Source organism: Heterodontus francisci, chromosome 25 (assembly GCF_036365525.1).
Source record: "Heterodontus francisci isolate sHetFra1 chromosome 25, sHetFra1.hap1, whole genome shotgun sequence".
Lineage (NCBI taxonomy): Eukaryota > Metazoa > Chordata > Chondrichthyes > Heterodontiformes > Heterodontidae > Heterodontus > Heterodontus francisci.
Genome location: NC_090395.1, coordinates 51,164,151 through 51,190,708, shown reverse-complemented (window position 1 = coordinate 51,190,708; position 26,558 = coordinate 51,164,151). Strand labels below are relative to the sequence as shown.

Sequence of the window (26,558 nt, the reverse complement as noted above, 5' to 3'; positions counted from 1 at the left end):
TAGATATGTGGAAAACTACAAATATTATTTATCGCAAATTGCATCTTTTTTGATTAAACAACTTATGTTGGCACTGCTCAGTGCTTTTTTCTCCATGACAATTCATGATTCAGTTTCATGTACAGGTTGGGTTCCCAATAATGCTTCAATAATTCCCCCATCAAGATGCAAGTTGGACAGTTTATGGACTATTTGACTATAAATATAATTGTACTTGTATTAACAGTCAATTTTCCTGCAGTTGAACTGACAAATTAGGTTTTATAGTTTTGTTTTAGAAGAATCTTTTGGTGCAGATCTATTTTTCAGCTTGTTTCTGCTTGGAGATGCTGCAGTATGAGTTGAGCCAAATTTTAAAGATGACTTATTTTAAAAGCATTACATAACTATACTTTGCACTGATGCAAAGTTGAAAGTTCTTCACAATTGTTAATTGTCTAAATGTAAATAATATGAAGAATCCCATAAACATCCACTTGGGTAATAATGTTTTAATAGTGACAGACTAGGAGATTTGAAAGAGCGAAGAGGTTTAGCTGTCTATGTACACAAATCACTAAAAGCGAATGCATTAAACTGGCTTGAATTTTGTCAGCAACAACTTTCACTTATGTAACAATTTTAACAAGTAAAAGGTCCCAAGACGTGATCATAATCAGGCAAAAATTGATCAGGAATTTTATTTTTATTCACAATGCTGCAAACTTTCTCTTAGTGCCCATTCTACATCTGTAGCATTATTAAAGTTAACACACATATATACATACACACACTTACATAATATATCTAATATTTAATATTGCACAGATGTTCCTTCATTCCCTTGAAAGGAAAATAACAAAATTGTTATCTAATTAGGAAGTTGTCCAACAAAGAAAACTGTAAAAAAGTTTGTTTTCAAGATCTCATTTCAATTGACATTAATTTGAAATATAGGATTCTTTCAAAATTGGCTTGAATTCTAGATTAACTTGGTTGTTCTGAAAGTATTGAACAACACTGTAGACTCCAGTGTCAACTGTGTAGATTAGGAAGAAAAGCAAATAACGCGATGATTTGTCAACATTGATAGTTCAGAGTAATCTAATCTCTGCATCTTATATTTAGCTGTAATTCAGGGCTGTTGTGATGTTGCTGCTGGGTCGATGGCTCCTCTGGGGACACCTGCGCGATTCTTCCTGTCAATCAACAGATGCCATCGCCAAGGAGACGGCCAACATGCAAATATTGTGGCTCCTGATTGGACAGCGGGGTGCGGATGTTCGTCCCGGCCAATCAGAAGGCAGATTCGGTCCAGATGCCAACATGGTTGCTCACTGTACAGTTTTTAGAATTTATTTCAAATTTTAACCTTCCCAGCGGGGTGAGCCCGTCCGTTTTACTGTGATTTTGCGTTTTTAAAAAAAAATTCAGTCACCGTTTCAGGTCAAAGTCATTTGAAAGCGGCTGTCCGGTATTGTCAGGGAAGGGAGTCATGGCGAGCGATAGCAGGAGGCAGTTCTGGAAGCGGAACACCAAGGTTCCCGGAAGGTTCGTGCACGCGCTCGCTGACTCCGGGACAGCCTGAACTCGCTGCTGATCATTTCCTGCACTTTCCTCTCTGCTCATCTTCTTGCTGTGCTATTTGCTTCTCTGAGATTGCAGGGTTGTCATTTTATCCATTTCTGATTTTCATTTCCGGACCAAATACTGTGCTCAGTAAAGAGAGAGGTAGGGGGCGGGGGGAGAGAGAGAGAGAACATCTGGTTTGATGCACTCACACGGAATTGTTTTTGTCAGCTTCGCAGTCCCAGTCACACTGTGCAGCTCATGTCGTTGCTCTTCTTGCTAATGCACGTGAATGCATTTTTGATGCCATTCAAAATAGTTACTGCACAAAGTGATGGTTATTGAAATCTTGGTGTAGGCAGCCTCCACAGTAGTTGTATGACTTGACAGGCCAGCGGTCTTTGCTTATCCTTAACCTTACTATTAGTTTTCATCTTGAGTTTGATTGAATTCGGGATGTAGTTACATCAGCATGTAACTTTTGAAAAGGCTACTTCAGTGTTAGGGATGTCAAAAATGATAATTTATGCACCTGGAAAAGGCAATCTTTTTGGTCCAAAAAAAAAGATACACACAACATAGGCCATCTCCATATTAGCTAGTTGGTCAAATACTACTTGTTCTTTCGTCATCCCCTTTCAGATTCCTCTTTTTCAATCAAATAGCTAAATCCTTGTTAAAATTATCTATGGATTCTGCATCAAAATGGTATATGTCAGAGAATTTCATATTCTCAACACCCTCTAAATAATTTTTTCCACCTTCCTCTTTAGTTATTGCGATGAACTTAAATTAGTGCTCTCTTACCCATCAGTAGAAAGCTCATTTTGGTGACTTTCTGTAGATTAATTGTATTGTCAGTATTGAGTCCCACCAAGCATGAAAGCAACATGCCCTTATTACCTGCAATGATTGATGCACAGGCAGAATGTGTGTGATCTTACTGTCAGTAACCTGTGATGATCTTTGACATTTGTGTTCACTTTTCAGTAGCTTTGTTTATGTTGGAGCACTGCCCATTGTTACAGTTTCTTCAATATTTTTGTTTTTTCACAAACTGCTCTATGACACATGTTTATAGCTTTAATGTATTGTACAATTTAGCATGTAGTTTTTAAATGCATTTTTTAAGATCTGTCCCTGCCCTCAACTTCTCTTTCGGGCCTGCTCTATCTACCTCCTCCTTAAATACATTTAGTGACCTAGCCTCCACAACTCTCAGGCAGAGAATTCCAGAGATTCACCACCCTCTGAGAGAAGAAATTCCTTTGCATCTCCATTTTAAATGTGTGACCCCTTATTCTGTAATTATGTTCCCTAGTTCGAGATTCTCCCACTCGTGGAAAAAGCTTCTCAACATCTATCCTGTCGAGCCCCCTTAAAATATTATATGTTTCTATAAGATCACCTCTCATTCTTCTAAACTCCAATGAATATAAAGGCCTATCCTGTTTAGCCCTTCTTGATAAGACAGCCCCTTCATCCCAGGTATCAGCCTAGTGAACCTTTTCTGAACTGCCTCCAATGCTAGTATATCCTTCTTTAAATACGGGGACCAAAACTGTACACTGTACGCAGTACTCCAGGTGTGGCCTCACCAACACCCTGTACAGTTGTAACAGGACTTCCCTATTTTTAAATTCTAACGTCCCAGCATTAAAGGCCAAAATTCCATTTGCCGCCTTAATTACTTGCTGCGCCTGCATGCTAACCTTTTGTGTTTCATGCCCAAGAACACCCAGATCCCTCTGTACTGCAGTATTTTGTAGTCTTTCTCCATCTAAATAATAATCTGCCTTTTTATTCTTCCTACCAAAGTGGATTACCTCACACTTTCCCACATTGAACACCATCTGCCAAAGTTTCAAAGATTGCAGTAGCACAAATCTCCATCTGCTGTGGATTTTATCTAATCTCACAAAACATGTGAAATGTATTCAACCCTCAAAATCTTGATGGTGTAATTTCAACCAATTGAAATATTCTTCAGTTATCTGATCTCTCGACCTCTATGATTTGCTGCCAACTTTGCAGAAGTAAGAAATTTACAGATGAGGAAATGGAAGGAAAGTCAATTTAACAGAAACTTAAAAATGAAAGAATTTTCTTTATGCTTATTTTGAATGTTGATTGTATTACCTCAGTAGGTTGTTTTCTGTGAATATATCTTGATCATAGGGTGCAGGTATACTGTAGATACAGATCCCAGATCACGCAAAGCGCTCTCCTGCATTTCGAAGTTACAGCTGCAAATGATAATATGTGCCATTGGAACTCCCAAATCCAGGAGTGAGCTATCCAACTGTATGCTTGCGTGCTCAGGGTTCTGATCCTGGCTGTTAAATATTAAATGTTTTGAGAGTGCAAATGGGCATTTTACGCTATTTATACATTTAAATAACCTGTTGGTAAGTTTGCAGTGGGTGCAATTTTGTAAGTCTAGTTTTGACATTGCACTGGAATGATACTCCATTGAGGTATCTGAACTACATTGATGCCAAAGTTGCAGTACAAATGTACCAATAAATTGAGTAAATTATTTTTTTCTGGTTTTATTTTTTGCCATAGTTTATTATGATAGCAAGATCAACCAGAAGAAGCTTTTCTGTACTAATTAGATCATTAGTGTTGACAATTTGGGTGTCTTTTGAGACATCTGGCAAATTAATTGGCAGCATTGATTTTTGTGACTTCCAAATGTTTCATAACTCAGCTTTAATTGGAAACATTTTTCAATAAAGAAATTTATTTTTCAATTGACCAAGAACCCGTAGCGCTCACTGTGGTGTCCTAGTTACGTTATGAAAAGGTGACAATTGAAGAGCTATGCTTTCTGTTAGTAATATGGCACTGACAATATGTGAACTATTGTGAGCTGTGCAGCACAGTAATTCTATGTGTGTGAAATTGTATACCTCCATGAAGCAACAAAGCAGGTATGGACTTTTTCCCTGACCTTTCTTTGTCCACCAAACAAGCAATCAACTATAGAAGTTCTGTCAGCATTGCAGATGTAGAATTTATATTTTCTCCTTTCAGAGCCACTAACAATGTCACCTCTTAACGAGGATTTTTGGCACCTTTCTAATTAGCATCACCTCATTCACTTTGCAGTGTTGATACTGAACTTTGGACTGCTATTAGTTGCATTTGATATAAAATAAAGGGCAATTTAGTGAGTAAAGTTCTCACCTAGTTTAATGTGCCCTACTCATTATATGCTAGAAGTGCTATGAAAGCAAACAATTGCGTTTTTTGATATATTGCTTTTTGTCTAACCTTCATAAGATGACACAAATGCCTGGAAAGTAGTAGGCTGTCAACTTTAAGTCCCTTTAGAAAATAATTTTGTCCACACTTCCACAGTGCAAAATATGTGTGGCCTTTTATTTCCTCCAGTACACGTTGAGTTTGATTGAAGCTTGTTGTAGTATATGTACCGTGGTATGGCGGTAAGCCACTTAATCCTGGGAGAAATTGAGATTCAGTCACTCAAGCCTGCTCTTAATCTTACTGCTACATAATTGGAGGCCTGAAAATAGGTTGCTTGTCTTACACCCCTCAGCCCAAGAACTGTAAGTGATGGAGGGAATGTACATGCAGTAAATACAAGTTAGTAGCTGAAGCTATTCAGTGGAACCTGGTACAGTAATTTTAATACAAATGAACAACACACTGGGATCCCATTTTACCTGTCCTTTTGGTGACGTGCTGCCATTGGCCTTCACTTAGCTGTTGAGATTGAGCATACTGGGAACTGACTGTATGCCTGTCAAACAGATTTTTTCCTCTGTACCCGAGAAGTGTAGCAATGACTCAGAAACATAGAAACTTAGAAAAATAGGAGCCCGAGTAGGTCATTCGGCCCTTCGGGCCTGCTCCGCCATTCAAAAAAGTTTATGGCTGATTGTCTAATTCAGTACCCTGTTCCCGCTTGCTCCCCATATCCCTTGATCCCTTTGGCATAAAGAAATATATCTATCTCCTTGAATATATTTAATGACTTGGCCTCCACTGCCTTCTGCGGTAGAAAATTCCACAGGTTCACCATCCTCTGAGTAAAGAAATTTCTCCCATCTCGGTTCTAAATGGCATACCCCATATCTTGAGACTGTGACCCCTGGTTCTGGACTCCCCAGCCGTCGGGAACATCCTCTCTGCATCTAGCCCGTCGAGTCCTGTTAGAATTTTATAGGTTTCTGTGAGATCCCCTCTCATTCTTCTAAACTCTAGTGAATATAGGCCTAGCCGACCCAATCTCTCCTCATTCTTAAAATCATGGTTGTCCTAACTTGATTTTACTCGTGCATGTTTGGATTTTAAGTAGCTTGTTACATGTCCAGCATTTTCCTTAGATTCATTTGACTTCTCTTTAAAATGAGCATGCTGAGAACTGTATAGAATAAGCAGATGTGAGCATTACTCTAACTACCAAAATGAAGCAACAATTTTAAATAGTTCATATTACAAATGATTAAAATCTGTGAGGTGCCAATTGCAAACATTTTGCAGGAATGTTTTTTAATCCATATTACTGACACGAATGGGCCACTTGACTCGTTAAAAAAGCTTAAAGCTGCACTTGGCATGCATGTATGCACACACGTTCTTCATGGACAATTTTGGAGTTAAAACTGCAATCTGATTGGTACCAAGCCTTGGAAGAACAATAAAATTGCTGTCCAGAGACACATTTACTAATAATTCCTTTACTAATGTTTTCTAATTGTCCTTTCACTTGAAAAGCTCCATTTCCCCCATAAAACTTAGCTAACGTACCGGTACAACATAGGAGGTGGAATTGTTAGTGGAAATTATTGTTTTAAATGCCTTAAGTGACATCTGTTAGCCCGGTGGAGCTGGTATCTGTACAGGTCCTGGCTGCTGCTGATGGTCATGTGTCAAATAAAATAGTTTGAGTTTGCTGCCACCATAATTTTTTTATTTTGTTGTAAAATTGTGGTGGGCTGCTAAATGTTTGGTTCTGATGATTGCAGATCAATGTGCAGCAGTTTTTGTTGGAAACAAGTAAATTGGTGTATTTGAATATTTTGCAGCACTTCCTTGTTGTCCCAGTGAAATTTTCCTCGTCACTGCTTGGTACCACCTGCAGAGCAGGTTTAGAATATTTACATTTTATTGTGAAATTTCTGTTTTAAAAGATTTTCACTGCTCCTAGAAATACATTGCAGTGACATGATTGATTATTTGAGGAGAACCGTGCAAAGGAATAAGAAGTTATTGATTGATTAATAACAAAATGATTTAAATTGAATCCTAATTTTTACTGTAGTTACTAATTGAGGTGTTTTACCATTGATTTAACTGAGAATAATGATCTCTGGTTGATAGTTATTTTTGCAGTTACTGAAGACCAGAGGAAGTCTCCTTTTTTTAATGACAGTATATACTTTTTTGTTTTTTTTTCCCAAGTTATTTTTCTCCGAGTGATTGACAAGGTAGGGTCTTCTGAGGATAGTCGCATTACAGAAAGATTGTAACTTTCCACTGAAAGAAAGCAAATGTTTTAAAATTGCTCAATAATAAGGCCTGATAGCCCATTTTTTCTCCCAAAGGATAAAGGGCTCCTATTTTGTGCACTGTACTAGTGGTTTTTATTCAATTTTAACATTTTGTTTATGTCCTCTTTCAGCTTCCTCCCTCTATGGTTCCCATTTTACAGCAAATATAGGCCTTCTCTGTATGGCTGTTTTTTTGGCCCAAGTTATGTGATGTCACAATGTAGCATTAAGTTTACCATTGACTAGTTTAGTGACCAATTTATTATGTTGTTTTATTATCTGTTCCTTGTCCCAGATTTGGAACATTGTCAAAAATATGAAGAAAAGAACTAGTTGCTAAAATTTATCATTGAATTCTTAATGGTTGTATTTACTTGATATTGACTATGAACAGTGACTCACCACTGAACGAATTGCCAGACTTGTTTGTGGCAAACGTGAATTAGGTGTAATTGGGAATTTTGAGATTGAGGAGTTAGATTGTGATTTGCCAGCCAGGAAAGAAATGTTTCCCCCATTTTAAAAGTAGTTGATGGTTTTTTTCCAGCTAAGAAATCAGAATTATCGACTACAAGCAAATAGGGCCTTGAGTGAAGCTGGTGTTACCAGTGATAGATAGATAATTTTATGCTGAGGGACTGTTCAACTTTATTACATTCCTGAAGTATGCGATACTCCATTTACAGTTACAGCTTCAATGAGTCGTGGCAAAATTGGCCAATGCAAGTGAATATCATTCAAGCTGGGGATTGGCATCAGTGACCCAAGAATGAAGTACAACGCTATAATGCTACAATTACCCTGCCTTCTTCAGACACTTCAAATTTTAATTTTGTTATTTCTCTCTACAAGCTGTACTCAACCTCCTTCCTTGCTTAGATAATTAAATTGATTTCTTACCATGCTACCATCTTTACCCCACTCTCATTTTGCAAGCTTCAGGTTTCCTTTTTTTTTTAGGTAATTCCATTTCATGGAGCATCCCCTGACTAGCAGATATCTTGGAGGGTTGTGGGGCTGGAGGAAATTGCAGAGATAGGGAGGGGCAAGGCCACAGAAGGATTTGTAAACCAGGATGAGAATTTTAAAATCAAGAGTTGCTTGCTTGGGAGGCAATGTAGGTCAGCGAGCATAGGGGTGATATGGGAATGGGACTTGGTGCGAGTTAAGACATGGGCAGCAGAGTTTTGGATGACCTTAAGTTTACAGAGAGTAAAATGTGGGAGACCAGCAAAGAGTGTGTTGGAATAGTCAAGTCCAGAGGTAACTAAGGCATGAATGAAGGTTTCAGCAGCAGATGTGCTGAGACAGGATGAAGTAGCTGAAAACCCCTGATATTGTATGCATCCTGCATTATTTTCTGGTACTGGTCCAATATTCTGTGAGCTTCTGAACTGTTGAACATTATCATGCTGTAGTAGTGGAACGAAATAGGTCTGTCATTGGTAGAATTCCTATATCAAATAGATGTATTGGCTGCAGAGGATTCCAGGCAGTATTTTAGTTTTGTGATGTGGTGCCAAAAGCATTCAATTTTTCTGTCACGTGTTTGGAAGTCATTCCTGTCCAGTAACATCTGTATTGATTCCTCTTGAAATTACATGGAAATGACATGTAAATCATGAAATTTGAAATCGACTTGTGTGAAGAGTCGGTAATTTTAATACCACATTGTGCCAGAACTGAAGTGCATTTGAAGGGAGAGAGCATTCAACTTAGTTCATCTTACTCTGAGCTGTGTACTGCAGAGCTGCAATTTATCATATCTTGAGTTTATCATTTTTCTCTACTGCAATTGACTGCTGCTGCTTATTTGGGACTGGAACAAGCATCACTGTAATGAAAAAGAAAATACTGTTTTTGCTGTTTCTTCACAAATTGTGTTTGCTTGTAATGCTTTTCTTAATTTGTAAAGATCTTGTATGTGAGCATCACTAAATCAAATACATGCAATTCATTCATGGTATCAATTGGATTGTTTCCTCAGATTTGCAATATGAAGTGTAAATGATGCTTTTTTAAAATTCATTTTTTACACTTATAGGGCATGTCTTTCTCTTTTGTTTCCTTAGTATACAACAAGTTTATGGAGCACAACATCCCCCATTTGATCCCCGGCTACACAAAAAGTAGGTTTGCCGTATAATTCATTGTTCTCCTGTGGTTTCGTAAAGCTGTTTTCACTTTGACCTTCATCCTGTTAATGTAACCATAGCTTTGTCAAGTGATAGAGGAATTGATTTACAGTAAATATGCATCAACCCTATGATTAGGATTTTGCTTTATTGTATAATAATCATGGAAGAATACAACAAAGATAACCTAATTCATATGTTCTAAGTTCAAACCAGTGGGTCAGGAGCTCAATTGTATTTAATTGGAGTTTCTTATTGCGAACCTACTTTGAGAAGGCAGACCAAATATTATTGACTCACAGTTAAAAGACATGTATATTGGCATTAAAACTTCTCTGATGCAAGATGTATGCATTTCATGACATGATGGTGCCCATGATTTGTTTTGTTGCGATTATGTGTAATATGTGTATATAAAACAAACTATAAGTGTGTTCAAGAGTTTATGACTACCATTTTAAGCAATATTAGAAATTTGTTTAAGATTGGTACCAAGATCCTGTCTGGAGAACATTTACATTTGAATTCTCATTTGGTACCAGAAATGTGCATTGGAATGCAGATTGAAATACTGGAATTTAACTTTACTAAATCCTTCTTATTGTTGTATTCCCTATTGATAGCTGTTAGTGGGTGATAGTGCTGCAGTGAATTACTGAAATAAAAACTAGAATGAGATAAAAATTATAGTGAAAGCAACACCCTGCTTTCCCCAGCACCGCACCCCCCCCACCTCCAAATTGCTAAGCTGGTACATGGGGTAATCTATCTGCTGCATCTATCTTGGCTGTAGTGTATGTAGCCAGAATACATGAAAGTTTTTTTAAAATTTGTTCAAGGGATGTAGATATCACTGGCTAGGCCAGCATTTATTGCCCATCCCTAATTTCCCTTGAGAAGGTGGTGATGAGTTGCCTTCTTGAACCACTGCAGTCCATGTGGGGTAGGTACACCAACAATGCTGTTAGGAAGGGAGTTCCAGGATTTTGACCCAGTGACACTGGTGATGTGAGGCTTGGAGGGGAAATTTCAGGTGGTGGTGTTCCCATGCATCTGCTGGCCTTGTCCTTCGAGGTGGTAGAGGTTGCGGGTTTGGAAGGTGCTGTTGAAGGAGCGTTGGTGCGTTGCTGCAGTGCATCTTGTGGATGGTACACACTGCTGCCACTGTGTGTCAGCGGTGAAGGGAGTGAATGTTTGTGGATGGGGTGCCAATCAAGTGGGCTGCTTTGTCCTGGATGGTGTTGAGCTTCTTGAGTGTTGTTGGAGCTGCTGCCACCCAGGCAAGTGGAGAATATTCCATCACACTTCTGACTTGTGCCTTGAGGATGTGGACGGGCTTTGGGGAGTCAGGAAGTGAGTTACTTGCCACAGGATTCCTAGCCTCTGACCTGGTCTTGTAGCCATGGTATTTATATGGCTACTCCAGTTCAGTTTCTGGTCAATGGTGACCCCCAGGATGTTGATAGTGGAGGATTCAGCGATGGTAATGCCATTGAATGTCAAGGGGAGGTGGTTAGATTCTCTCTTGTTGGTGATGATCATTTTCTGGCACTTGTGTGGTGCGAGTGTTACTTGCCACTTATCAGCCCAAGCCTGGATATTGTCCAGGTCTTGCTGCATTTCCACACGGACTGATGCAGTATCTGAGGAGTCATGAATGGTATTGAACATTGTGCAATCGTCAGCAAACATCCCCACTTCTGACCTTATCTTTGAAGGAAGGTCATTGATGAAGGAGCTGAAGATGGTTGGGCCTAGGACACTACCCTGAGGAACTCCTGCAGTGATGTCCTGGGTCTGAGATGATTGACCTCCAACAACCACAGCCATCTTCCTTAGCGCTAGGCATGATTGCAACCAGTGGAGAGTTTTCCCCCTTATTCCCATTGACTCCAGTTTTGCTAGGGCTCCTTAATGCCATACTCGGTCAAATGCTGCCTTGATGTCAAGGGCAGTCACTCTCACTCACCTCTTGAGCTCAGCTCTTTTGTCCTCATGTTTGAACCAAGGCTGTAATGAGGTCAGGAGCTGAGTGGCCCTGGTGGAACCCAAACTGAGCATCACTGAGCAGGTTATTGCTAAGCAAGTGCCGCTTGGTAGCACTGTCAACTACACCTTCCATCACTTTACTGATGATTGTGAGTAGACTGATGGGGTGGTAATTGGCTGGGTTGGACTTGTACTGCTTTTTGTGTACAAGACATACCTGGGCAATTTTCCACATTGCCAGGTAGATGCCAATGTTGTAGCTGTACTGGAACACCTTGGCCCGGGGTGTGGCAAGTTCTGGAGCACAGGTCTTCAGTACTATTACTGGAATGTTGTCAGGACCCATAGCCTTTTCAGTGTCTAGTGCCTTCAGTTGTTTCTTGATATCACGTAGAGTGAATCAAATTGACTGAAGACTTGCATCTGTGATGCTGGGGACTTCAGGAGGAGGCCGAGATGGATTATACACTCGGCTCTTTTGACTGAAGATTTTTGCAAATGCCTTATCTTTTGCACTGATGTGCTGGGCTCCCCCATCATTGAGGATGGGGATATTTGTGGAGCCACCTCCTCCAGTTATTTGTTTGATTGTCCACCACCATTGACGACTGGATGTGGTAGGACTGCAGAGCTTAGATCTGATCCATTGGTTATTGGATCGCTTAGCTCTGTCTTATCACATGCTGTTTGGCGCGCAAGTAGTCCTGTGCTGTAGCTTCACCAGGTTGACGCCTCATTTTGAGGTATGCCTTGTGCTGCTCCTGGCATGCCCTCCTGCACTCTTCATTGAGCCAGGGTTGGTCCCCCGGCTTGATGGTAATGGTAGAGCGGGGGATATGCCGGGCCATGAGGTAACAGATTATAGTTGAGTACAGTTCTGCTGATGGCCCACAGCGCTTAATGGATGCCCAGTTTTGCATTTCTAGATAAGTTCGAAATCTATCCTATTTAGCATGGTGGTAATGCCACACAACACGCTGTAGGGTATCCTCAATGTGAAAATGGGACGGACCCATAATACCTATAATTGTCATTTTGCCATTTTGTGTTGAAGCTTTAATTTCTGCAATTTAAACCTTGGTATGTGTAAGTCAAACAACGAGCCTAATTTTTTTTTTAAGCTAATAAATTCAGTACAACTGAACTTCAGATTGCTGATACCTGCAGAAAATATTTTCATTGGTCAGATGCACTGGAGGTCAATTTGGTGGGAAAAAAGTAGAGATACTTGAGTTCCGAGCAGGATCTTGTGTGCCGAGATAGGAAGTTTGTTTTAGTATATAATTTAATTCTGGATTAAATTGTTTGAAAACAGATGGCAATACATTTTGGAAACTGGAAGGATTCAACATTTTTTTCTGCAGTTTTACAGCTTGATAGAGGAGGGATTAAGATAAATATTGCGCTTGACCTTTTTATTCTCTGCAGGAAATGTCTTTATTATTTTTATTGGCCTATTGGAGTTTCAGTGATTAAATCAGTGATGTGGGGGACTGGCTAATATGATAATATCCAACCTGGCTTCAAACTCAGCCTAATCTGATAAATGAACAGGCTCCCTTTTGAAAGATGTAGATAATAACCTGAGTTTTTCATGGGTACATCTCCACAGCACAAATTGCCCCTAATTGAGCATTCATTGACACTAAATTGGCAACAATAATTATTCACGGAGGGCAGAAGGATGTCATGTATTGATAGAAGAAAGTCAAACAGATACAGTAGAGTAATTTTGTGAAGTTGGAAATGAAGCGCACTGATAACAGAAAGCTGCTTTATAATCCCAGTGATTGAAAGGAAATGAAGCAGAGCTAATATAGTTAGGACTGTGGAGAAACGACTTGGATGGATTCCTGAAACACATTAGGATGTGACCATTCAACTGGTGACACTGAACTTCACCTCCTTTTAGGCTGTGGGCAGGTTGGGTGCTTGACGATCATCGTGGACCAGAAAGTGATTTATAACTGTCAACAATCAATCATTGAAATTCATACAATAAATGAGAATAGGGTGATTACAATGTACCAGGAAACCAAGTATATTGCAGTAATAAAAACAAGAAATGCTGGAACCACTCAGCAGGTCTGGCAGCATCTGTGAAAAGAGAAGCAGAGTTAACGTTTCGGGTCAGTGACCCTTCTGCTTCTCTTTCCACAGATGCTGCCAGACCTGCTGAGTGGTTCCAGCATTTCTTGTTTTTATTTCAGACTTCCAGCATCTGCAGTATTTTGCCTTTATTAAAGTATATTGCAGACTCTATTCTAGTATAAGCAGCTTTTTTTAGTATAAGTTGGGCTAATGCGGTATTGGATCCTTACTCGGTAGTGATTGATGCTGCTATTGGGTTCCCAAAATGTGTTTCATTGTCCATGACTGAAATCTGTCACTTTGAATATTAAAAATTCAGTTTAAGAACATTTATGTTGGAGAAATTTGCACAAAGACAACAAACCACTTATAATGTCACTATGTCAGAAGTCCATTGTTCACCTGTTCAAGCAGAAAGGAAGTCACCAGTCTTGCGACAGTCACAGAGGAATCTCACTCTTCTCCATCGCCAGCAAAATCTTCGCCAGAATCCTGAACCACTTAATGCACATCTCGACCAGGATCTGTTGCCAGAGAGTCAGTGTAGTTTCAGAACCGGTTGAGGAACTACTATCCTGATGTTTGCAGTCAGGCAGCTCTAGGAGAAATACCAGTAATAGAACATAGACCTCAATACCACATTTGTTGACCTGACCAAGGCCTTCAACACAGTCAGTCGTGAGGGCATTTGAAAGGTAATGGAGAAATTCGGCTGCCTTGAGAAATTAATCTCTGGTTCGATAGTTCAGTGACTGCATGCTCGTGCGTGCCCTGGATGATGGTGAGTCTTCTATCCCGTTCCCAGTCTCTAATGCAGTTGAGCAGGGCTACGTGCTAGCACCAACCCTCATCATGTTTTTCTTGCCATGCTGTCCGATGCCTTCCATGGTGGTGATCCTGGCATTGAAATCGGGTACTGCATGGGTGGGAAGCTGTTCAATCTGAGACGACTCTGGGCAAAATCCAAGGACATACTTGACGATTTCCTGTTTGGTGATGACTGTGCACTAGTTGCTGGTTCAGAGCTGGTTGTGCAAGATAGCATGGACTTGTTCTCCAGTGCACGAGGGAATTTCGGCCTTACGATCAGTGCAAATAAAATTGAAGTTTTCTACCAGCATGCTCCAGGAAAGCTCTATCTTGAGTCCAAGGTTTCAGTCCATGACCAGAACCTGTCAGTAGCGGATAAGTTCACTTATCTTGACAGCACACTCTCTCTCTCGAGCTGTCTATATTGATGATGAGACACATATCAGAAGAGAATGAACAGGCTGGTCTCTCTTCTCTTGAAAAAAGAAGGCTGAGGGTTGACCTAATAGACGTCTTTAAAATTATGAAAGGTTTTTGATAAGAGTAGTCAGCCAAACTGGAGGCCATCACTATAAGATAATCAGCAAGAAATCAAATGGGGAATTTGGAAGAAACGTCTTTACCCAGAGAGTGGTGAGAATGTGGAACTCGCTCCCACAGAGAGTGGTTGAAGTGAATGGTATAGGTGTATTTAAGGGGAGGATAGATAAGCATATGAGGAAGTAGGGCATAGGGCATTATGGTGATCGTTGAGGAAAGATGGGAGGGGTTCGAGTGGAACATAAATGCCTGTGTGGACTGTTTGGCTTGTTTCTGTGCTGTATATCTTATGTATGCAGTTTGCAGCAGTCTGCTCAATGCCAAGTCCCAATGGGCAGAGCATGCATGGTGTCCATGGATAACTCAAAATTGGATTGAGGTTTTAATGACAGAGGATCCTGATTAATATGTGCTAACGGGAGTCTCACCTGTTACTGGTTGGTCCCTTCGTCAATTACCACAAGGGCCCTACTAAAATGGTGACAACTAGAACTAAGTTGTGCACTGCAATATTCAGCATGCCACTGTCACTGTCTAACCAAAAACAAAAAGTCATTTCCCTTGTTTGTATTGCAGTACTGCCTCTAGAATTTACATAAATTGGGTGTATGTAGTTTGAAACTACATATCAAAATTCAATGTACTTTTGACGTTACTGATTCATAGACTATAATCCCGTAGTGCTGCATTTGCTTCTGCAAGTCTAAGCTAGATGTGAAATTGGCTGTATCCTCTTCAGATAGGATTTTAATCATCACTGGTCCCATCAGCTGAATTGGAATCTATACTTTAAACAGCACAATTAGGCAAACTGGCAGTTGAGGTCTCTTAGCAATGGTGTGGCTCTTCCACTATGGCTTGGAAATGAGTCAGTTTCATAATAGTGGTAGAAGAGTTAATTTGCTCTCCATCGTGAATGAATATAATCAGTATAAATTATAGAGTGATTTCCTTTTTACTTGCACAGGTGAACGCAGTCTCCATTAGTATGAGGCAGAGACAGATAAGACAGGGTGTGATGGAAACCTGCCAAATGGAAAATATTAATTTCGTCAAATGTAACATTATTTGAACGCTTACTGGACATTGAACATAACTTGTTTTAAAAGACCACAGAATAGTGGCTGAAAACATGGCTGCAGATTTGCATTCTGAAAGACAGTTGCATGGAGAGATAATGGGAGTACTCCCTGATCCAATTAGCCAAATGGGTTTTGTCAATAGTGATGATCAAAAGACATTGAGAGTCATTTGAATATGTAAGAGCCAGCATTCCACCCCCCATCCCCCACTGAGAGTGTCTGGGAAGCTTGGAGAAATCCGCAAACCTCGCAGGAAAGGCTGTTTCAAATAGGGAGCTAGTCACATGACTTATCTGCTGGCCAACCTGGGGCTTTTTGAATTGTGCCACACAGAAAGAAAGAGACTGCAATTGAACTTCAAGAGAGCACCCCTCTCTCTCAATCTCTCCTCCTCTCTCTCCCTCTCATACACAAAGTTCCAAGGATCTACGGAAGTAACAAGCCTCAAGACAGAAGACCAGCGAAATAAGTTTGAAAGTGTGCACTTAAGACTTAACTTCAATCAAAGACTTTACATCCAACCCAAAACCAGTAACTGAACTCCATCTATTACTTCAAACCTTTCTCCTTTAATTCTTTCTTCTCCTCTGTCTCTGTTTGTGTGTGTGTGTATCGTGTATGCATGCTGTGTGGTTACGTCGTGTATTTTTAGTAGTTTTAACAAATTAGAGTTTTAAGGTTAATGAACTTATACCTTGTTTAAATCTGAGAAAACCTGTCTGGTTGATTTCTTGGCAATTAGAGAGCCGTGAGGAAGGACTCACTGAGGGGAAGCTAAAAACACTTTTAAAAATTAAACCCTGTTGCGGTCAAACCAGGTAAAGGCCGAGAGGGGAGCCCTAGACCCCTTCCTCACCTGGTCGTAACACAGGGAGAGACACAGACTGCAGCAGTTCAAGAAGGCAATTCACTACCACCTTCTCGAGAACGATTAGGGATGGCCACTAAATGCTTGCCTTCCCAACAATGCTCAACATAAAACATAGAACATAGAACAGTACAGCACAGTACAGGCCCTTCGGCCCACGATGTTGTGCCGACCCTTTAACCTACTCTAAGATCAAACTACCTACATACCCTTCATTCTACTATCATCCATGTACCTATCCAAGAGTCGCTTAAATGTCCCTAATGTATCTGCTTCTACTACCACCGCTGGCAGTGCATTCCACGCACCCACCACTCTCTGTGTAAAGAACCTACCTCTGACATCTCCCCTAAACCTTCCTCCAATCACCTTAAAATTATGCCCCCTGGTGATAGCCCTTTCCGTCCTGGGAAAAAGTCTCTGGCTATCCACTCTATCTATGCCTCCCATCATCTTGTACACCTCTATCAAGTCACCTCTCATCCTTCTTCTCTCCAATGAGAAAAGCCCTAGCTCCCTCAACCTTTCTTCATAAGACATGCCCTCCAGTCCAGGCAGCATCCTGGTAAATCTCCTCTGCACCCTCTCTTAAAGCTTCCACATCCTTCCTATAATTAGGCGACCAGAACTGAACACAATATTCCAAGTGTGGTCTAAACAGGGCTTTATAGAGCTGCAGCTTAACCTCGCGGCTCTTAAACTCAATCCCCCTGTTAATGAAAGCCAACACACCATACGCCTTCTTAACAACCCTATCAACTTGGGTGGCAACTTTGAGGGATCTGGACATGGACCCCAAGATCCCTCTGTTCCTCCGCACTGCCAAGAATCCTGTCTTTAAGCCTGTATTCTGCATTCAAATTCGACCTTCCAAAATGAATCACTTCACACTTTTCCAGGTTGAACTCCATCTGCCACTTCTCAGCCCAGCTCTGCATCCTGTCAATGTCGCAACCTACAACAACTCTGCACACTATCCACAACTCCAGCAACCTTTGTGTCATCGGCAAACTTACTAACCCAGCCTTCCACTTCCTCATCCAAGTCATTTATAAAAATCACAAAGAGCAGAGGTCCCAGAACAGATCCCTGCGGAACACCACTGGTCACCGAGCTCCAGGCTGAATACTTTCCATCTACTACCACCCTCTGTCTTCTATGGGCCAGCCAATTCTGTATCCAGACAGCCAAATTTCCCTGTATCCCATGTCTCCTTACTTTCTGAATGAGCCTACCATGGGGAACCTTATAAAACGCCTTGCTAAAATCCATATGCACCACATCCACTGCTCTTCCTTCATCAACGTGTTTTGTCACATCCTCAAAGAATTCAATAAGGCTTGAATGGCATGACCTGCCCTTCACAAAGCCATGCTGACTATCTCTAATCAAACTATGCTTTTCCAAATAATCATAAATCCTGTCTCTCAGAATCTTCTCCAATAATTTGCCCACCACCGACGTAAGACTGACTGGTCTGTAATTCCCAGGGTTGTCCCTATTCCCTTTCTTGAACAAGGGAATAACATTTGCCACCCTCCAATCATCTGGTACTACTCCAGTGGACAGTGAGGACGCAAAGATCATTGCCAAAGGCGCGGCAATCTCTTCCCTCGCTTTCCGTAATAACCTTGGGTATGTCCCGTCTGGCCCCGGGGACTTATCTATCCTCATGTCTTTCAAAATTTCCAGCACATCCTCCTTCTTAACATCAACATATTCGAGCATATCAGCCTGTTTCACGCTGTCCTCACAAACGACAAGGTCCCTCTCACTAGTGAATACTGAAGCGAAGTATTCATTTAGGACCTCCCCTACCACCTCCGACTCCAGGCACAAGTTCCCTCCACTATCCCTGATCGGCCCTACCCTCACTCTGGCCATCCTCTTGTTCCTCACATAAGTGTAGAACGCCTTGGGATTTTCCTTAATCCTACCTGCCAAGACTTTTTCATGTCCCCTTCTAGCTCTCCTAAGTCCATTCTTCAGTTCCTTCCTGGCTCCCTTGTAACCCTCTAGAGCCCTGTCTGATCCTTGCTTCTTCAACCTTAAGTAAGCTTCCTTCTTCCTCTTGACTAGCTGTTCCACATCTCTTGTCATCCAAGGTTCCTTCACCCTACCATCCCTTCCCTGCCTCATCGGGACAAACCTATCCAGCAGTCGCAGCAAGTGCTCCCTAAACAACCTCCACATTTCTGTCGTGCATTTCCCTGAGAACATCTGTACCAATTTAAGCTCCCCAGTTCCTGCCTAATAGCATTGTAATTCCCCCTCCCCCAATTAAATATTTTCCCATCCCGTCTGCTCCTATCCCTCTCCATGACTATAGTAAAGGTCAGGGAGTTGTGATCACTATCACCGAAATGCTCTCCCGCCGAGAGATCTGCTACCTGGCCTGGTTCGTTGCCAAGCACCAAATCCAACATAGCCTCCCCTCTAGTCAGCCTATCTACATATTGAGTCAGGAAACCTTCCTGGACACACCTGACAAAATCTGCTCCATCCAAACTATTTGCACTAAGGAGGTTCCAATCAATATTAGGGAAGTTGATGTCACCCATGACAACAACCCTGTTACTTCTGCACCTTTCCAAAATCTGCCTCCCAATCTGTTCCTCCGTGTCTCTGTTACTATTGGGGGGTCTATAGAAAACTCCCAATAAAGTGACTGCTCCTTTCCTGTTTCTGACTTCCACCCATACTGACTCAGTAGACAAACCTTGATGACCTCCCTTTCTGCAGCTGTGATACTATCCCTGATTAGCAATGCCACTCCCCCACCTCTTTTACCTCCCTCCCTATTCCTTTTGAAACATCTGAACCCCGAAACATCCAACATCCATTCCTGCCCCTGTGATATCCAAGTCTCCGTAATGGCCACAACATCGTAGCTCCAAGTACTGATCCATGCTCTAAGTTCATCACCCTTATTCCTGACACTTCTTGCATCAAAATAGACACACTTCAACCCATCATACCGGCTGCAACTTTGCCCTGTCAACTGTCTAACCTTCCTCACAGACTCTCTGCACTCTGTATCTGCCTGTTCAACAGCTACCCCATCCACTGATCCGTAGCTTCGGTTCCCATCCCCCTGCCAAACTGGTTTGAACCCTCCCGAAGAGCTCTAGTAAACCTCCCGCCCAGGATGTTGGTGCCCCTCCAGTTCAGATGCAACCCGTCCTTCTTGTACAGGTCCCTCCTTCCCCAGAAAGTATCTCAATGATCCACATATCTGAAGCCCTCCCTCCTCCACCAGCTCTGTAGCCACGTGTTCAGCTGCACTCGCTCTCTGTTTCTAGCCTCACTAGCACGTGGCACCGGTATCAATCCTGAGATTACTACTCTGCTCATCCTGCCTTTTAGCTTCCAACCTAACTCCCTATATTCGCTTTTCAGGTCCTCATCGCTTTTCCTAGCTATGTCATTGGTACCGATGTGTACCACGACTTCTGGCTGCTTCCCCTCCCCCTTAAGAATCCTGTAGACTCGATCCGAGACATCCCTGACCCTGGCACCCGGGAGGCAACATACCATCCGGGAGTCTCGTTCGCGACCACAGAATTTCCTGTCTGTTTCTCTGACCATTGAATCTCCTATCATTATCGCTCTCCTATTCTGCCCCCTTCCCTTCTGAGCTACAGAGCCAAGCTCAGTGCCAGAGACAATGATACATTTTTAAAAAAAAGGTAAAGAATACAAAGATAAAGAGGGGAGAAAAGTGAAAGGGCCAACCTTCTGATACATGCGAGGGTGTTACAGCCATGGCTATACCTAGACTTTACATTATGTAGCATTTACAGTACAGAAACAGGCCATTCAGCGCTATGTCAGTATTTATGCTGCACATTTCTCTCCTTTCACCTTACCTCATCACATCTGATCACTATATTGTTCCATTCCTTTCTCCCTCGTACTTACCTGACTTTCCCCTTAAATATATCTATGCTATTTGCCTCAACTATTCCATATGGTAGCAGGTACCACATTCTAACCATTCTCTGAGTGAAGAGGTTTCTCCTGCATTCCTTCTTGCAGTTAGTAGCAACTGTCTTGTATTTATGGCCACTAGTTTTAGACTTCTCTACATTACCTTATTGAACCCTTTCATAATTTTCAAGACTTCGAACAGATCATCTCTCAGCCTTCTCTTTTGTACAGAAACAAGTCCCAGCCTCTTCAGCCCCTCCTGATAGTTAGAACTTCTCAGTTCTGATATCATCCTTGTGAATCCTCTTTGCACCTTTTCTGGTGGCTCTATATCCTTTTTTACAATGTGCAGACCAGAATTGAACACAGCACCGTTTGTTTGGCCTAATCTACATTGCTGCTTTTGTTGTTCATCCTTTGAGGCAAAGATGACCATATCCATCATCTGGGTTGTTTGGTTAGGTTCCAGTGGATGCGTGGGTGACGACTAAGGCCGATCTGTGCTCGGAAGGTTCTATTGCAAATCGGCTACGATACTGCAAACAATCAAGATTTGGACGAGCTGGCTTGGGATTTCCTCCTTCTGTTTTCTCTCTGCCTCTGATATGCACTTGCTTTCGAAGGAGGCTGCACTATTTTTTATTTGGTCGCACCAGCTGCAGTGATCCTGGGTGAGCTTCTCCCAGGGCTCGGGATTGATATCAAAACTCCGAAGCAAAGCCTTCAGCTTGCCCTTGTAGCGCTTCTTTTGATTGCCACAAGAACGCATCCCAAACTCCAGCTCCCCATGGAAGATTTGCATTGGTAAGCGAGTGTCGAGCATTCTGGCTACATGACCAGCCCAACTCAATTGTGACTGTCTCAGTCTGGTTTCGATGCTTGGCATGTCAGGTCAGGTGAGCACCTCAGTGTCTGATTTTTTTGTCCTGCCACATAATCTTCAGAAGCTTCTGAAAGCAGCTCAAGTGAAAGTGATTGAGCTTCTTGGCATGACGCTGGTGCACAGTCCAAATCTTGCCTGTATAGAGCAGAGTGGGCAGGACTATTGACCTGTACACTTTGTTTGGTAGGCAGACAAACTCCTCTTTGTTGCCAGACTGATATTTGAAGTCTGCCAAAGACTACACTTGCTTTGGCAATTTTTGCATGTGTCTCGCCATCGCTATAGACAGCTCAAGAGAGTGTGCTGTCGAGATAAGTGAACTTATCCACTGCTGACAGGTTCTGGTCAAAGTTTAGATTTTGCCCTCAATCTCTTAACTCGTCTAGTACAGCTGTTAGGAACTGATACATCCTTAAAAATTAGGTACACTGTATGCTCAGACTGAATCCAAATTGAGCTCAGAGTCACAACTGATAGGCAGAAATATCAAGCCGACGTCCATACTTTTGCAGAGGCTGAGTCTATCAAGTAAAAACTGTTTAATGGAGTGGCTGACAACATGGCGTCCTAGTAGACAACTGTGCTAGGCCTAAATTTGTAACAAGCAATGAAAAAATTGCTAGTTTCTCAATGTTGCATAACCACTAAGGATAAAGTGAATATGCTCATTGGGTACTAGAGTTAGGCAGATGTAGAGGGGGAAGGAGGGCATGAGGCCTTGAATGGAGCTCCATATTTGTGTAAGGTTGAGTAGTGACAACAGGAAAGTGGTCAAATGACCTGAGTACTAACATCTCATGATGGAGAGGATCGGCAGGTCAATAAATACAACTGAATGAAAGTTAGAAATCTCACAGTGTGGCGCATTTGCGCGTACTGGAAGCTACATATATTAATACACAAGGCCTTGTTCTTTGTAGACAGAAAGAACATGTGCGAGCATTGCGCCTCTTTCAGCTGAACAAAATAAGTGACAGCCATTTGCTGGTTCATTCCTCAGGGCAATGCCTTGACTAATCAGAGTCAAGCTGCCTGGTTTAAATTTTAAACAAAGCCTGGCAGTTAACTGTCAGTCACCATAAACTGGTGCATTCGCCATGGCAACGCCTCTATCAATCCAAGTTCACTTGCCAACCAATCAGCACTCTCCTATCATGCGGTATAAATTGTTGTTTTCCCTTACATCGGTTATTCTTGCAATTGTCCTGACGAGTGCAAGACTAAAAGTTTCAACAACATTTCTCTATTTTCAGCAAAACATAGTAACTTAACTTTCTGTCAAGGTTATTTTAATTTAAGTTAGAATCTGAAACTAAATGAATTTAAAACTTGCATGCTAACAAATAACTAGAAGAAAACTTTAACTAAAGCTTGTTTGCAGTGCCATCTGGAACAATGGGGCAGGGAGAGCAGTACTGCCATCTAGGGAGGCCTGAAATAAGCAATAGATTGCTATTCAAACCTGACCGCTTCAGAGGTATTCTAGATTAAGTGATAAGTCGGAGGTTGTTGGGCATAATAATGGGGATGGGAAAGGTTGTAGAGTGAAGAAGAAATAGAATATGGCCCTGTGCCAGTCAGGTGGCTGCGTACAGGTTGAGTAGGTAGACAAGAACACTGTGCTTGGAGCCACAGGATAGCATGGATGTGTTATGGGCAGTCTGTTGTCTGAAGCCTGGAATTGTCCTACCATATGTGGGTCCAACAGTGCACTATTAATGAGGTTGCAAATTTACATAAGTCTTTCAACAATTTCCAAGTTTTTATATGAAATATTTTCCATAAGCTCCCAAATGGTTCAGAAATTATTTTTTTAACTGAAATAGGTGGCATTTTTGTGACCATCTTTTTGTTTTGTTTTGGTTTCTAATCATCAATTAAGAAATCACAGCTGTTTGGGTGGTGTAAGTGTACAGTTTATCATAGACGAGGAAGAGTTGTTAATTTTAATGCGAGTCCTACATGAAATAAAACAGACTTCAATCACTGCTTTGGTTTGAAGTATTTTTGAAAAAGTGAAGAAATTCTCAGAGGACAAAGAGACACACCTTTGTTTTGATGTGCTCTGGGAAATTCTGCAATTACAATACGCTGTTGACAAGGAGCAGGAGTAGGCTATTCGCCCTTTCGAGCCTTCTCTGCCATTTAATAAGGCCATGGCTGATTTTCCTCAGCTGCACCTTTTATGCACTATCCACAAATCCTTTGATTTATTTTCTGAGCATCCAAAAATCTTTTGATTTCTGATTTGAATATACTCAACAACTGAGCGCATACAGCTCTCTGGGGTAGAGAATTCCAAAGGTTCACAACCCTTTTGAGTGAAGAAATTACCCCCTCATCTCAGTCCAAAATGCCGTTCCTTTATTCTGAAACTGTGACCCTTAATTCTAGACTCCCCAGCCAGGGGATCATCTTCCCAGTATCTACCCTGTCAAGCCCCTCAAGAATGTTATGTGTTTCAATAAGATCACCTCTCATTCTTCTAGGCTCTATGGAATATAGACCTAGCTTACTCAATCACTCCTCATAGGACAATCCCTTCATTCCATGAATCAGTCTAGTGAACCTTCGTTAGACTTCCTCTAAACCGAGTATATGCTTCCTTGGGTAGGGAGACCAGAACTGTACACAGTACTTTAGGTGTAGTGTCACCAAAGCCCTATACAATTGCAGTGACTTCTTTGCTCTTATACTATGATTGCTGTTCCTCTTCCCACTTTCCTTCCTCAGTACTCGTTGGCTGCATTTCCTTCCATTCCATTTGTTGACTGAGATCTGCTTATACTGCATAACTAACTGGTTGAGTCCTGACGTTGGCTCAGTTACAGACCCAAGATGACATTGCATTTTAACATGCAGGTTCTGTACTGATTTTAGAGTTGGCAGCTCCACTCAGATCAGTGCTGTAGGGGCTGCCAGTGGGATTGTGAGAAATGAGCTTGCGCTGTTCTCACTGCTCACCTGTGTCGCTGGGAGGGTAGTGGTTGGTATGGAGGAATGTATTTGGCTCGATGTTTTGGGTCTGTGTTAGACCTTGGGTCTGAAGTGGTGGGCTGCTTCGTTGTGAACCAGCAGGCCAGTTGATTGATCAGCTGTGTAGCACTTGCTCATATTGCCAGCAGGCAGAGGACTGTGATTTGAAACAAAAAAAAGTTGGCATCCCTGACTCCCAATGGTTTCCCATTATCTGCAGAAAAAAAATCTTGTTAATTGGAAAGGCAGCAAAAGGGAAAATGTATAATTATACCGAGCAAGTTATCGTATACAGTTTTTAACTTATGTGGCTAAGTCCAGCAAACAGTAGTGAGATGAATGACCAGTTAATCTGTTTTTGATGGAGTTAGGAATATTTGCCAGAACACGGGGAGAACTCCCTGCCCTTTGTCTAGTGCCATGGGATCTTTAACATCCATCAGAACAGGCAGACAGGCTTTCCATTTCATCAGCAGGATGGCAGCCCTGACAACGTATCACTCCCTTAGTACTGCATTCAATTCTTGGAGGAAGGCTCAAATTCATAGCAGCTGATTTTAGAGGCAAGACTGATACCAACTGAGTTAAGTTGACCCTTGAAAAAGGGCAATGGCAGTGACAAAGCCAATGAAACTTGGGTGCGAAAAAGAATTTCAAGCGTTACTCTGACGAGATCCCCATTGCTTCTGTTTGAATCGAGTCATCAAAAGCCTGGGGTGGGAAAATTGTTCACGTTACTTATTCCATTGACATCCCCGCTCTCCACCCCTTCCTTTTCTAAAGGTACTGACATGTTGCATTTTGACTCCAAGGGACCCCAACCCGTATGTCTAAAGTTCCCATTCTGGTACTGGCAGAATATTCAACTATGGAGGGCATCATAACCATTCTATTCTTGCCCTAACCTAACATACACATGGGTCACTGGACTGAAAAAGCTCTGTTTTGCCTGCTTGTATTTCTCAGGCTTGGTGCACTAGGATCACCTAACTTAATATAGACTGGCAATTGAATCTGGGAGCCTCTTGGTCTGCACAACTTAATAGTGTCAGCAGTCACCCAATTACCTACTAGATGAGGTGTTGAGATTGAATGGATTTACAGAAGAAGGGTGGTGGCAGGTGTGAAATGTAAACTGCACTCACCTTTTTGCATAATTTTTAAAATTTTATTTTTGCATTAATTTGTATTACTTTATATAAATGGACAAACAATGATTCCAGGTAACATTTATATTTCATTCTGTATTTAAAACTAAATATCGTGTCAACATGTCTAGGGCTGCTGACATGTCCTTTTTCACTTTCTTTGTTGCTCGTGGACTCAAAGGCCATATCCACAATACCTAGTGTAGTATTTGTCGACGTGTTACTAAGTGATGCTTTCTATAAGAAACCTTGCATATTGAACCAGTGTTCATCAGATTAGAACTGACTAAAAACCACAAATGTACTTATTTCTGCCATACAATTTGATTTGATGTGCGGAGACGATGAATGTTTTGAAAAGGAAATTGGATGGGCGTTTGAGGAGAAATAAACTTGCAGGGCTGCGGGAGGTAGAGCAGGGTAATGGGACTGATTGGATTGCTCTACAGAGAGCCAGCATGGGCTGATTGGCCTCTTTCTATGCCATTCTCACTCTATGTTACATCATTGGGCATATTTAGTCAAAATTAACCACTTCTCCAACACTTTCTGTAACAAATGTAATTTATTTTATTTCAATGAATATGATTTTGAAATGCTGTTGTTTACAGACGGAAAATTTCCTACATTAAAAATCAAAATTGATGTACACATGTGAAGTGACATTTAATGGGTGGGAGCCCAGTATTGTGTTACTAAATTAACACCATTCACTTTCAATTGTGATTGTGTTGAGGCTTTTATTGACTTTTTACCATGGAAAAGACTGGTCTAATTCATCTAAATTCCAGGAGCAAGCTAAAAATTAAACATTGTTTTATTTTGTTCTTGGGATGTGGATGACTATTGCCTATAGCTGGTTGCTTCTTGTGTTTGTGCGGCCTGTTAGTTGGTATCTGTGTCTCTGATACTCCTGCAAAATCAGCCCTTAGTTCATTATCACTGGTGAGATTTCCTTTCTGTTAAACTCATCACAGTGGTTTTGGCAGATCTGTATACAGTAATGTGATTCTATGCTTGGTTTCTTATCAACTGC

At 41.4% G+C, this 26,558-nt stretch overlaps 1 protein-coding gene across 4 annotated transcripts in view; it reads left to right on the top strand.

The window, feature by feature from the left end:
* Positions 1 to 1,252: 1,252 nt before the first annotated feature.
* The window catches only part of LOC137383867 (TBC1 domain family member 22B-like), a 509,534-nt gene continuing 484,228 nt past the window's right edge, over positions 1,253 to 26,558 (top strand). The window contains exons 1-2 of one of the 4 annotated variants that reach the window (XM_068057201.1): positions 1,253 to 1,530; positions 9,143 to 9,199. In XM_068057201.1, coding sequence (XP_067913302.1) covers positions 1,475 to 1,530; positions 9,143 to 9,199 — 113 coding nt within the window. In that variant the 5' untranslated portion in view covers positions 1,253 to 1,474. The remainder of the gene's footprint in view (positions 1,531 to 9,142; positions 9,200 to 26,558) is intronic. The other 3 variants (XM_068057202.1, XM_068057198.1, XM_068057200.1) reach the window with 3 other exon arrangements.